This window comes from Canis lupus, chromosome 7 (assembly GCF_003254725.2).
Source record: "Canis lupus dingo isolate Sandy chromosome 7, ASM325472v2, whole genome shotgun sequence".
Classification (NCBI taxonomy): Eukaryota; Metazoa; Chordata; class Mammalia; order Carnivora; family Canidae; genus Canis; species Canis lupus.
The window spans coordinates 13,487,225-13,499,382 of NC_064249.1; the positions used below are offsets into that span (position 1 = coordinate 13,487,225).

Here is a 12,158-nt window from a genome sequence, read left to right on the forward strand (position 1 = left end):
AGATAAAGTTCTGCTGTGTGAAATGTCATGAATAATTAGGTTGATTGCTGTTTTAAACTCTGCCCCTGCCTCTCCAACCCCTCCCGCCTTCCTCCTGAAGCAGGCAAGCCTCACCTACAGTGGAGCCCCCCCCTTCGTCACCCTTGTCTACACTGGCCCCAAATTCCCCTCGGCCCTCTGCGACTACCCGTGTGGCTCTGTGCCTATGGGCGCATGGGGAAGGGGGCCCCCTCGACCCCACTGGACTCCATTTTCACTGTGTCTGCCTCCCCCACTTCTGACCCTTGGCCCAGGGTGGCATGTGGCGCCTTCCTCTTGCCTCAGTGCTGGTCCAGAAAAGAATAGCCGCGGGAGAGAGCTGAAGCACCGTCGTTCACACTGAGGTCTGCAGACTCCTCGTCCCGAATGGTGCAGGGGTGTGAAATGCGGACTCCTGGGCTCACGGCAGACCAGCTCAGCTCAGGGGCTGTGCGTGGGGAGGGGATGGGGGCTGGCCTGGAGGGCTTCGGTGTGGGGCGGAGAGCCTTGCTCTTGCTGCCAGAGTCGAGTTTCTCCAGAACTGCAGTGTCGACGCTGGCACGAGCGGTCTCCTGGCTCCCCTTGTGGGAGCACTGTCAGCTGGAGGCTCTTTGCACACTGGCTCATGAACACACGCAGTTGCCCGGTGGGGCTGGTCCTCTAGGCCTCACGGGAAAGCTGAAGACCAGCCTGCTCGAGGGGCTCGGGGGTACTGACCGGGCAGTGGGAGCCCTGGTGTGTCAGCCCTAGAAGAGGCACTGGAGACCACTGTGACCCAGCTCTTCCCCTGGTGGTTAAAGAGCCCGGGGCGCAAAACACTGAGGGCGGGCGGAGATGGGAGTGGATGGTAAGCACGGGGTTGGGGGGCAGGCCCAGGCCCGGATGCCCATGGCCACCCCATGTGGGAATCGGCTGATTAGGACGTGGGGGATGGCCAGACCCCCCCTTCCCCCCACCACGCGCTCTCATCCCTTCCTGCTGCCCCAACAGGCGCTTCGGCACAAAATGCACGGCCTGCCAGCAGGGCATCCCCCCGACCCAGGTGGTGCGCAAGGCGCAGGACTTCGTCTACCACCTGCACTGCTTCGCCTGCATCATCTGTAACCGGCAGCTGGCCACGGGCGACGAGTTCTACCTCATGGAGGACGGGCGGCTGGTGTGCAAGGAGGACTACGAGACGGCCAAGCAGAACGGTAGGCCGAGGCGCCCCGCTCGCGGCCCTCTCCAGGCCTCTGTCCGGGTGGCGCCCCGGGCCGGGTCCTCCTGGGTGCGCGCTGCCTGTCCCTCAGAGCCCTCCGCAGGTCCCGCACCGCTCCCCCCCGACTTCCTCTCTGGCGGGCTTCACTGCAGCGTTAATCGGGTTAGAGGTAGAGAGAGCAGCCCGGCCCCTGCATTGGTCATGGCCTATGTGGCTGGCTCCTAGCCTGGGGTGGGGCTGGGAGGGCGCCGGGGCTGCTCACTGGTCTCGTGTCCTGCGGTGCACGTGTACCTCGGGGCCCCCACACCTCACAGGCTTGTCAGCGAGCCCAGCGCCAGCCTAAGTTGGCTCCCCTTTCGGTTAACTGCGTTCTGTTTCCCGTCTCAGGCTGTGGGCTTGCCGAGGGCAGGTGAGGTGAGGACTCCCTGTGTCTCCCCAAGGCCCTGATACCAGTCAACCACAGAGCTTCCTACCCACCTGCCCTTCCCTCAGCCCCCTTGGGGCCCAGGCTCTACGCAGAGACCTCCACGGGGTTGTCATTGTCAGGCCGCAGGGTTAACAGTGCACCTGGAAAAAACCTGCCCCCATGGGGGCAGCCTGGGCAGGGCCGCTGCTCTGCCCTCCAGCGCCGTGTTCTGGAGCAGCCAGGGGCCTTTCCGGGGCCTGGACAGGGCGGTGACCCCTCCCCTGTAGCCCCACCTCGGGCTCCTCACTCACAGCTGGGTGCCCAGGGGCTGTGCCCTTCACCCTGGCTCCAGATGTGGAATTTGGCCCAACTCTCCCTGGGAATCTCAGATGCCCAAACACAAAACATCAAGGCCATTTGCCTTTGACTAGAATTTTCATCCACTCAGGGTGTTACTGCAAAGAGCAGCTCTCAACACCTCTGGGCTTGATGGGAAAAAAAGCGACAACAATGTCATGTGTCATCTTCTAGATCTTTCCTGGGCCCCCCACACATGTGTTTTATAGATCTGAGACAGACATGGAGAAATGAGTATATTTTTGCTGAATAACCACAGTTTGAGGGTTTTGTGGTGGTGCGGAGGCAGAGGTATAGGGGCCGTTTTGGAGAGGCAGCTGGAGCCAAGCTTGGCTTTGGTGGGAGGTGAGCAGGACAGCACTGCAGGGGCGCCTGAGTCAGAGGCTTCCACTTTCTTCTCCCAGAACCCCCACAGCCCTGGCCTTTCAGGATGGACAGGCCTTTGGTCTCCTTTCACCTCTTTCTGGGACCTCGGCAAGCCCATTCCCAGGCTCTCTGCCTTAATGTATTCATCTATTCTGGTTTCTTAAGACTCCCTTGATGCTGCTGCTTTGGAGTCAATTATGATGTCATAGAAGATTAGGGCATCTTGTCGGGGATAAACCATCAAAGCAGATGGACTCAGAGATCCCCAGCTGCCTTTGGAACTCTGATGCCCTTCCCCAGGGATGCTAGGAATGTGCCACCTCCCTCCAGGCTGGCGGCTGCTTCTCCTCATTGGAGGCCTTTTTAGACCTGGCCTTGCATCCAGCTCTGCTGGGGATGGTTCGAGAAGAGGGGGAGACTAGCTGGGAGGCAAGAATGATGTGGAGTGAACACTCTTATCAAGGATTGTCTGTGCTGTACCAGACCTTGGTAGGACACCGGATTTGGCACCAGAGGCTGGTGGACACCTCTGCTCAGTCACTAACCTGGGGGTCCCCTGGCCAGCTGTGTAACTGGTTCAGCCTTGGTTTCTCAGCTCTGTATGGGGAGGCGGTGGGGGTAACAGCACCTGCCGCATAGGCTGTTTCCCGAGGTTCAAATAGGATGACGCCTGTGGGGTGGATGCTGAGGGAGGGTGAGGACAACGTTGAAGAGGAATGCAAACAGGGGGCTGAGATCTGCTTTAGGTTTTCAAGTAGTGGAGGTTACACAGTATTCCTGACCTTTCTCTTCTTTGGGACACCTGGTTCTTTTTGTTTTAATTCCTCCCGGCTGATCTAAACCTTCTTTCAGGCTTCCAGTTCCCGCCCTTGTGTTACACAAAGGACCAGTATCAGCTATTTGTACCTTAGTGTGAATGATTTTGTTCATTTGTTATATCTCCCTGGATATTTGCATTTTCAATATAATGAGGTTGCATTTTATGCCAGGGACAAGTGCTAGGAGACCCTGCATAATTCAAAACCAACATATTTTAAGACTAATTTTCCCATAGGAATTAATGTAAAAAGTAGGAGGGGGGATGTATTCTGGAAGCACATAAATCCATAACTGGTGAAGTGTATCTTTGCCTTAATGCTACTTTTTATTTTCTCAGCACTATCTCTAATACCTTGCAGAATGCTCTCTCCTAAATTAACAGCCTAGGATATCGTGGTCTCGCTTGGCCTTCTTCATAGCGTTTTATCACATTTAACTTCCGTACCAAAGTTATTGATTTTTGGGTACATTTTTCAGCACGAGCACTGCCACCACTACTTAATGAATACTTGGATGACATTGTTATAGGATATAAAAAAGATTTTAAATTATAATAACAGTGAATGTTAAAATAACAGCATAATAGTCCCCATAATCGCAAGAAGAAAGTCCTGTGCACATAGACAGCAGTTCTGGACCAGTGGGCCACCGACCCAGGATGACGGCTATACCCCAGTGGCCGTGGCAAAGAAAACCATTTCTAAATAATTAGGCCAGCCTATTTAAAAATTAGACAATTCTTGATGAATTAATTTTTTTTGCTGGTTTCATTATTTCAAATTTTATATCTCAAGACTGTATTGATGTTTTAAAAGGGCACTATTTCCTGTTGGCATCAAAGGCTGTCATGCTGTTCTCTTTACAAATATGGGCAGAAGGGATTGATTCCTTATGACAGAATTTAGAGAATTTTGGAGGTTTTCTACAGTCTGCCACAGTGGCTCTGGGAGCTTTCTCTTTGGATCCAGGGCTCCAGGGAGGGGTTGGGTGGCTGGGGTTTGAGGACAGTAATGGCTCTGAAGAAGGAAACAGCCTGAGAAGAGAGGACTGGGGACTTCATGCTCCCTCTGCCATGTACATGACAGTGGTGTGGACTCGGCCTGCACAACTGATTCTTACAACATGGTGCCCGGCTCAGGGCAGGCTGTGTTGTCCCAGGCTTCAGAGTGGGGAGGCCACAGGCCCATGTCACTCCCTCACTCAACAAGAATGTCAAACCCAGGTCTTCTGGCTGCAAGAAACCCTTTTTAGAATTGTCATGAGAATTGTTTGCCCATAAAGTTCTCAGCTCACACCAGGCACATAGTAGGTGCTTAGCAAATGTTGGCCATTATTGATCATCAGAGAGGGTTTTCTTGAATGGAAAGGAAAGAAAAAAGAGAGGAAGGTAGAGATGTAGCAGAGACATGTTAAAGGACACAGGGGAGGGAACCCAGAAAACCCAGAGAGCCAGGGATGCCGTGGTGGTTTGTTGACTGAGTGGAGGTGCCATACAGAGAGCAGATGGAAGTCTAGTGCTGGGACAGGAGACCAAGCGTCCACACCTGCCTGTGTGCTCCTGCATGCACCGGGCGCCTCTCTGCCTCTGACTGGACAAACCAGCTCTGACTACCAGGAACACCAGGCTTATCTGCTCAGAATCCACTTGAGAATGTTGCTCGGTCAGTGGGTTGTCCTGAACACTCTTCAGACCAGTGGTTTTCAAAAAGTTTGACTATGACCCCGAGTAAGAAACTCATTTTCACCTCAGTACACATATATATTCATACCGTGAACCCCAAACAACTCCTGTGAGACCGTACCTGCCCTCATGTATCCCATCCCATCCCATGCAGCACATTCCCCCCCCCGGTTTTTAATCCACTCAATTGACAGCACAAACCCATTAGTGGGTTCTGACCTATAGTTGGTGGACACGGCTTAGAGGACGCGTGAATGCGCAGGCCACCCCTGCTGAGCCAGGGAGGCCACCGCAAAGGGGTCTGGGAAATGAGAGGCCGTGGAGGGGAGGCGGGGCAGGGGTGTCTGGGGCAGCCCTGGCTCCTTCAGCCTCACAGCCCAGCTACTGAGGCCCGGCTGGCCCGGCAGGGTGTTTGCCACGACAGGGAAGCCCGTGGAACTTACACCTGCAGGCTGGTGGGAGCCCCCGTGTGGCCGGGCTGGCAGGTGGCAGATGGAAGGCCAGCGAAGGGCTGTTGTCCTCACGTCTCCGTGACCCGGGAAGGCCTGGGGCGAGGCCGTCCACCATTCCTCCCCTCGTCCCCGTGGCTCAGCACACGGTGGGCAAGACCGCGTGCGAAGAGGAGGGAGGGATGAGCGCCAGCTGCTCTGGGCGGGCAGAAGCCAGTAAGGAGGGCTCTTCACTGCAGATGACTCCGAGGCCGGAGCTAAGCGGCCCAGGACCACCATCACAGCCAAGCAGCTGGAGACGCTAAAGAACGCCTACAAGAACTCCCCCAAGCCCGCCCGGCACGTGAGGGAGCAGCTGTCATCGGAGACGGGCCTGGACATGAGGGTCGTCCAGGTGAGGCCCCAGCTACCCGCCCCCGGCCTCCTCTGCCGTGTCGGTGGGGTGGGGGGGGCTGGGCCTGCGTCCTCCTGCTGGGCTGTGGGGGGGCTGGGGTATGGATCTGCGCCCTCTGTGCTCTGCCAGGAGGAGGTGGAGGTTCAGGGAGCACTCTGGGGAGCTGGGCTCGGGCCGTGACCCCGGGAAGGGAAGCTCCTGGAAGCAGAGAGGGAGTTCTGAGGCCCTGGGGCAGGGAGTAGTGGGCTTGGGGCACTCCTGGCCCTGAGCTCCACCAACGCTTCAGCGCCTGTCTCCAGCTAGCTGTCTTGGGGAGCCTGGGGTTTGGGGTGGACACCCCCCGAGTGTGTCCTTTCTGCTTGTGTGGCAGGTTTGGTTTCAGAACAGAAGGGCCAAGGAGAAGCGCCTGAAGAAGGACGCGGGGCGGCACCGCTGGGGGCAGTTCTATAAGAGCGTCAAGAGGAGCCGCGGAGGCAGCAAGCAGGAGAAGGAGAGCTCTGCAGAGGACTGTGGGGTTAGTGACAGTGAGCTGAGCTTCCGAGGTGAGCAGGGCTGGAGGGGCGAGGCCGAGGCCTTAGGAAAGGCCCCTGGGAAACAGTAATTCTTGACACACAGGAGGGATCTTTCTTGAGGCCTGACGCCTGTCTCCTGAATGCAGGCTCTTCCCTGCGACTTGCAGTAAAGGGTGGGGGGTGGGGGAGGCAGTGGCCCTTTCAGGTGGGACAAGGAGGAGAAGACAAGAGAGCTCTGCTGCTGGAATGTGGAAGCTGGGTTCCCCAGGACCATGGGCCCCAAGGCCTCCCCTCCTTTCCTGCTGACTGGGGCTCTCTCACCGGCCCGTGCAGCCAGGAGCAGACAGCTGTGTCTTGGCCCCTGCCCTCAGACCCTCTCCTGCATTTCCCTCCTTTGCAGGGGCGCTGGCCTCCCTCCCATGACCCCCTGGAGCAACCCCTTCCTCCTCTCCTGGTGGTAGGGAGGACATGCTCAAGAGGCCCTTTGCCCCTGGGGGAGATCAATACTGTGAGTGCATGTGGGATGGGGACAGGCCTCACTTCTGAAATCCCCTCCCCCACCGCCCACGTCATCCTGTCCCCTGCACAGAAGCTTCGCAGCATGCGCTCCGTTCAGATCTGTGCATCAGCAAAATTTGCAAATCACTGCATGCTCTGGATCTGAGGTTGTTTGCAAACAGCCGTACCTGTTCTCATTTACTGAGTCCTCAGCTGTGGAAGGTCCTGTGTTGTGGGTGGACAGGAAGAGTAGTGAGCGGGGGTCCGAAATCTGGTTGCCAATTGTGGCTCTCTCAGATTGATTTGCTTCCTCAGTTTCTGCATCTATAACTGGGGAATAATCACATCCTTGCCCATCTCAGTGGTGGCGTGGGGTTCAATGAACATGGCTGACCATGGATGTGTTTGGGTGAAGCTCAGCACAGCTGAACACTTGGAAGACATGACTGCCACCACAGGGAGTCTGCGGCCCCCACAGAGGGTCGTATGGAGTGACAGGTATAGGCAAAAGGCCACATAATGGAGCTGAGCCTTTATCCTTCTGTTCCCTTTAAGGAGCATGAGATCTCCTTTCTTTTCCATTTTCAGGGCAGAGTGGGGGGCGGGCAGGTTGCCAGGAGTGGGTGTTGAAGTTCAGTCTGGGGAGGCTTGCTAGGAACTGCTGCATAGGTCCAGAGTGGGAACAGAAGAGGAAGTTGGTGGGGCAGAGGATGGAACATGATGCCCCAAGAGGACTGTAGCTCACTCTAGAAGTCTGTCCTGTGGGGCCCCGGGAAGGGCTCAAGGGCCTGTGCTCACCTTCCAGTCCTGCTGGTTAGGAAAGCCATCTGATCTCATTTGAGCTGCCAAAATCCATGTCTGGGACACATGCAGGATGGTTAAGTCTTGCTTTGTAGCTCTTTTGTGTTGGGTGCACATGGGACCCCCGGTTGACCCGTCATGGGTCTCTCTGGATAATTCTATAACACTTTATTTTTTAACACTAAAACTGCTTGCCTCTGTTGGAGAGATGAGTTCTTCTAGGTAGCACAGATTCCATTAGAAACCCTTAATGAAATTCTTCAAGAAACAAGAAGGTCCGTTTGCCTTAATCAAGTCAATACTTTGTCCCCGGTGAAGAGCTTATTCGATAGAGAAACCACGTCTTTCAGTATTGAACCTGCTTTTCCAGGTAGACCAGAAGGATTTTGTATACATGCCTAAGAGTGGTCCTCAGCTACCCTTAGCACACGGGCCTGTTTCTTTCCCAACCAGTGAAACCAAGGACTTTTCTCAGCCTGAAAGCTTTCAGATTAAATCTTGTCAGCACGTAGTTTCCATTTGTGAGGTTGGTAACGTATGAGCCACAAACCTCAGGCATTCATATTCTTTAGCAGAGCCATTTTAGTACATGAGCCACACGGGGCCAACAAACTTACCAGACATCTGTCCAGCCTTCCGGGATCTGCATTCAGTCTCTGCAGGTGTTTCTTCTGTTTTTCCCTTGATGCGGGTCAGTCTCTGGATGCCAGGTTGACGTGTCTGTCTGACTCATGCATAGGCAGCGAGGCAGCTGCCATCCTTGGGCTTCTTTCTTGGTCATGTGTATTCCTAGGTTGTGAAGAACAGGGACCACTGGAGTCCTGGCGGCTGACAATAAATCTCCGTTCTTTTGTCCACAGAGGATCAAATTCTCTCAGAACTTGGCCACACCAATAGGATTTATGGCAACGTGGGGGACGTTACAGGCGGACAGTTAATGAATGGGAGCTTCTCCATGGACGGGACAGGACAATCCTATCAGGACTTGAGGGATGGGAGCCCTTATGGAATCCCCCAGTCTCCCTCCTCCATATCGTCCCTGCCATCCCACGCTCCTTTGCTCAATGGGCTGGATTACACGGTGGACAGTAATTTGGGCATCATTGCGCATGCAGGGCAGGGAGTCAGCCAGACGCTGAGAGCCATGGCTGGGGGACCCACCTCTGACATCTCCACAGGAAGCAGTGTAGGCTATCCCGACTTTCCAACTAGCCCAGCCTCTTGGCTCGATGAAATGGATCATCCTCCTTTTTAAACATCTCTCCTCCCCACCCTACCCGTCCTGGCTTGAGAAAATATCTTCAAGGATCAAAAGAGACTTGCCTTTTAAGGATCAAAAGTGCGCCAATGTGAATTTCCATTATTTTCAATGGAAGTCCTCCGCTGATCCCTAGGTGGTCGAGAGACCACGCTAGGGCCCTGTCATCCCGGGGAAGTAGTGGGAAGGCGGCCTCCTCCCAGAACACAGCACAGGGGCGCAGAGCCTAGAGCGCTAGGGTGCTGCTTGGTGGCTTCCTACCCCCGTCCTGCTTACAGGCTTTGGCTGCTCGGTGCTTGGTGGCACGAGGTGACTGTCAGGCCATCTTGGCCTTTGGGAACTCTGCTCCGACGAGTGTGTCTCATGAGCTGCCTCCTGAACCACTGCTCTCTCCAGAACTGAGATTCCTAAGGTAGAGGCATCATGGCCCTTGAGTATAATAAAAGTGATTTCTGGACCACCCTATTGAACGCTCATTTTGAAAATAAAAAATCACTTATTAAAGGTCAGTGAAAACTTTGATGGCCACCGTTTGATATTGAAAATGTCCCCCCCTTTTTTTTTTTTTGCTGTGAAAAATATGACTTCTTCCCTGCCCAGAAGTACAAGCCAGACGATATTTGTCATTTTGGGTTTTTAAGAAATCCTGTCCCTCTCACTGAATCCTGATGGCAAGAAGTGGTTTTCCTTGCAGGTGACTCAGGCTGGAGCTGAGTGGCCCTGGACCATCACAGCGACGGCCCGACGAGTCCCCTCGGTGCACAGTGTGCCTTTTTAATTTGCTCCTATCATTCATTCCACAAGACAGGCTGTGGGTCGCAAAGGGATCAAAGCTAAAATTCGGAGAGAACAGAACGACAATCAGTGCACTCGGGCAGGCGCGCCGGGACTCTAACCGTGCCCGCCGCTAGCTTAGCCGTGGGCAGACGTGCCTCCCCGAGCTCCCCATCCCGCGGACTGAGATGATACCACGTCATTCTTGCGGGAGCCGGTGTAGGTGAGCTCGCGAGCCCATCCGGCCAGCAGCCAGCCCTCCCCAGCCCTTTACAAAAGAGAGCTTTCTCTGGGGTAGCTGACTCAGCGGGACAGCGCTGGTCTCTTCCCAAAACTAGTAATGCTTTCTGGCCTAGCTTGGTTGGGAGGAAGCCCTAGGGAGCAGCCCTGAGATGGTGCGAAACGTTCTGAGCATTGGGGGGTTGCAGCTCCCAGGCTCTGCGGCCCCAGAGGCAGCGCTCCCCAGCCAGGGGCTGCAAAGACCCTCGGCTTGCAGGCTGGCTCTAGCCCCTCACCCAGCTGGAGGCGCCCCCCACCCCCCCACCCCGCGCAGACTCCACAGCGTCCTCAGCGTGGAGAGGCCACGCTGAGCAGGTGGTGCAGCAGGGAGTTCCCCATGAGCACGCAGTGGTTAGCCAGGCGGGCCTTCGGCCGGACCCCTTGGGAGATGGTGGTTCGCCTCTTGCTGCCTCCATTCTCTTCAGCACGATCAGAGAGTAGGAAAGGGTAAGTAGGCATTGCCTTTCCTTCACGTGAAGTGATGAGGCCACAGATCCTGAGGGGCTTCCCTTCTGTGAATGCTTCGTCACCTTTGAGGACCACGAGATTTAGGCATGTGCTGGGCGGGCTAAAGGAAGACACAAAACACTTCCACTGTGGCCACTGCATCTACCATAACCTCCTTTACAGGACTAAACTGAGGTCAGGCAACCTTCTTTAAAACAGTAGAGTCCTGGCATCAGCCTTCGGGCCACCTTTGCTCTGATCGGTTTGGATTGTACCCTTATTTTTTGGTGTGCTGCAATTGCTGTGATTTTTGCTTGGAGAGTCCACAAATATAGACTTCTTAAGGCTCCGGGTGTAGGGATGGTGGTGTGTTACACCCAGCCAGTTGGCTACTGGGAATTCCCCAGTAGTGCAACACTGGGAGTGAGGGCGGGACACAAATGTAAGACCAGAAGCCACGCGAAGGAAAGGAAGACCAGCTGTCTTTTAGGAGGACAGCTGCTTACACACACTAGTCTCAGCAGGCTGCTTACCCTACGCAGGAGAAAGGGTAGGGCAGTGAACCAGTTGCAAACTGTTCCACCCAGCCCAGTCTCGCGGGTTTTGACTCTTTGGTCTCGTATCTCATGAGACCTCAGAGGACCTTCATGTTTTTGGGGATTACGGTGCAGCTGGGGGGGAAGACTCTCTAGGGAGCCATGCCCGCTCAGCGTGGCAGTTTTTTTTAAGAGCAGCTGAAGGTCACCTGTTTTAGTTTCTGTACGTAACTTCCTCATGCTCACTCCTGATTCAATGGTGGGAGACTGGGAGGCTGTCCCTATTCCCACTAGTGACAGAGGTCTCTTGCGGCACTCAGTGAGCGGTGCAGTCGGTGGCTGTCGTAGCCTCTTTGGTTTCGGAGGGGTTGGTTGGCTTGCAGAGCCCTGGCGAGAGCACTGGCCAGAAAGCCAGTGGGGGGAGCTTGAAGGAAGTTCCCTAAGCCTCCGGCCCAGAAAGCAGCAAACGCTGGTGCCTCATTTAGAAGTACAGCCGCAAGAGGCCTCGGATTCGAAGTGGATCGTCTTGCAAGTGAGGTTAGCACGTGGATGGGCCAGTGGCATCCAGGAGCCACAACATGCCAAGACTTCCTTGGCTCTTCTGTGGTTCAGAGAGGGAGAATAGAACGTCACCTTGAGATTCTCTTCAAGGCACTCCTCTATTCCTCATCACAGTGATAGTCTAATATTATGGTATTAGTCTGTTACTGAGGTATAAGGTGCTACATAGGAGCTGTTCCCTCCTTACTAAAACAATATGGATGAATTTTGGAAAACGAAATGAGAACTTCTAGAGGCATTTACAATATTTGGATTTGTCTTTGGCTCTAAGAGGGCAATTAACTAGCAACCATTTTCTGCTGTGCCCGGCTGATCTTAGGGTAGGAGGCTTCTGAATCCAGGAGTCAAGTTAAAGACAAAAAGAAAAACAAAAACCCCCAGTTTCCAGGGATAACTAGTATGAGCAAAAATGGGACCTGAGCAGCTATAGAAGAATCTACATTTGTTGAGAAGTAGGAAAAGCATAGAGGAACTACCAAATCCAGGGGCTCAGCCAGCCCTCTAGGTGAATCGCACTGCTGGGGAGCCTGGCTCCTTTCGGGGACTTGCTGTGCAACTCGAGGCAAACTGCTGTCCATCTTCGTGCTTTCTCTTTCCTGCCCCATCTGGTAGTTATGAAAATAACGTAAAATGAAAACCAACTACCATACTGATAACATTATTCCTGCAAACTAGGATGGTGAAACATCAGGGAAAGAGAACGAGACCTAAAACAAGCATTTGGGAGTGTCTTTAAAACTTGGTCATTTTTGTTTTTGTTTTCTTGCCAGTGTAAAACATGAAATCTAGTAGGATCACTGGGGC

At 54.4% G+C, this 12,158-nt stretch overlaps 1 protein-coding gene across 1 annotated transcript in view; it reads left to right on the top strand.

Annotated features, from left to right (window-relative positions):
* Positions 1-10,064, top strand: part of LHX4 (LIM homeobox 4) — a 36,769-nt gene extending 26,705 nt beyond the window's left edge. Inside the window, exons 4-7 of the mRNA XM_035719267.2 lie at positions 1,009-1,211; positions 5,534-5,688; positions 6,059-6,230; positions 8,360-10,064. Coding sequence (XP_035575160.2) covers positions 1,009-1,211; positions 5,534-5,688; positions 6,059-6,230; positions 8,360-8,754 — 925 coding nt within the window. The 3' untranslated portion in view covers positions 8,755-10,064. The remainder of the gene's footprint in view (positions 1-1,008; positions 1,212-5,533; positions 5,689-6,058; positions 6,231-8,359) is intronic.
* Positions 10,065-12,158: the final 2,094 nt, after the last annotated feature.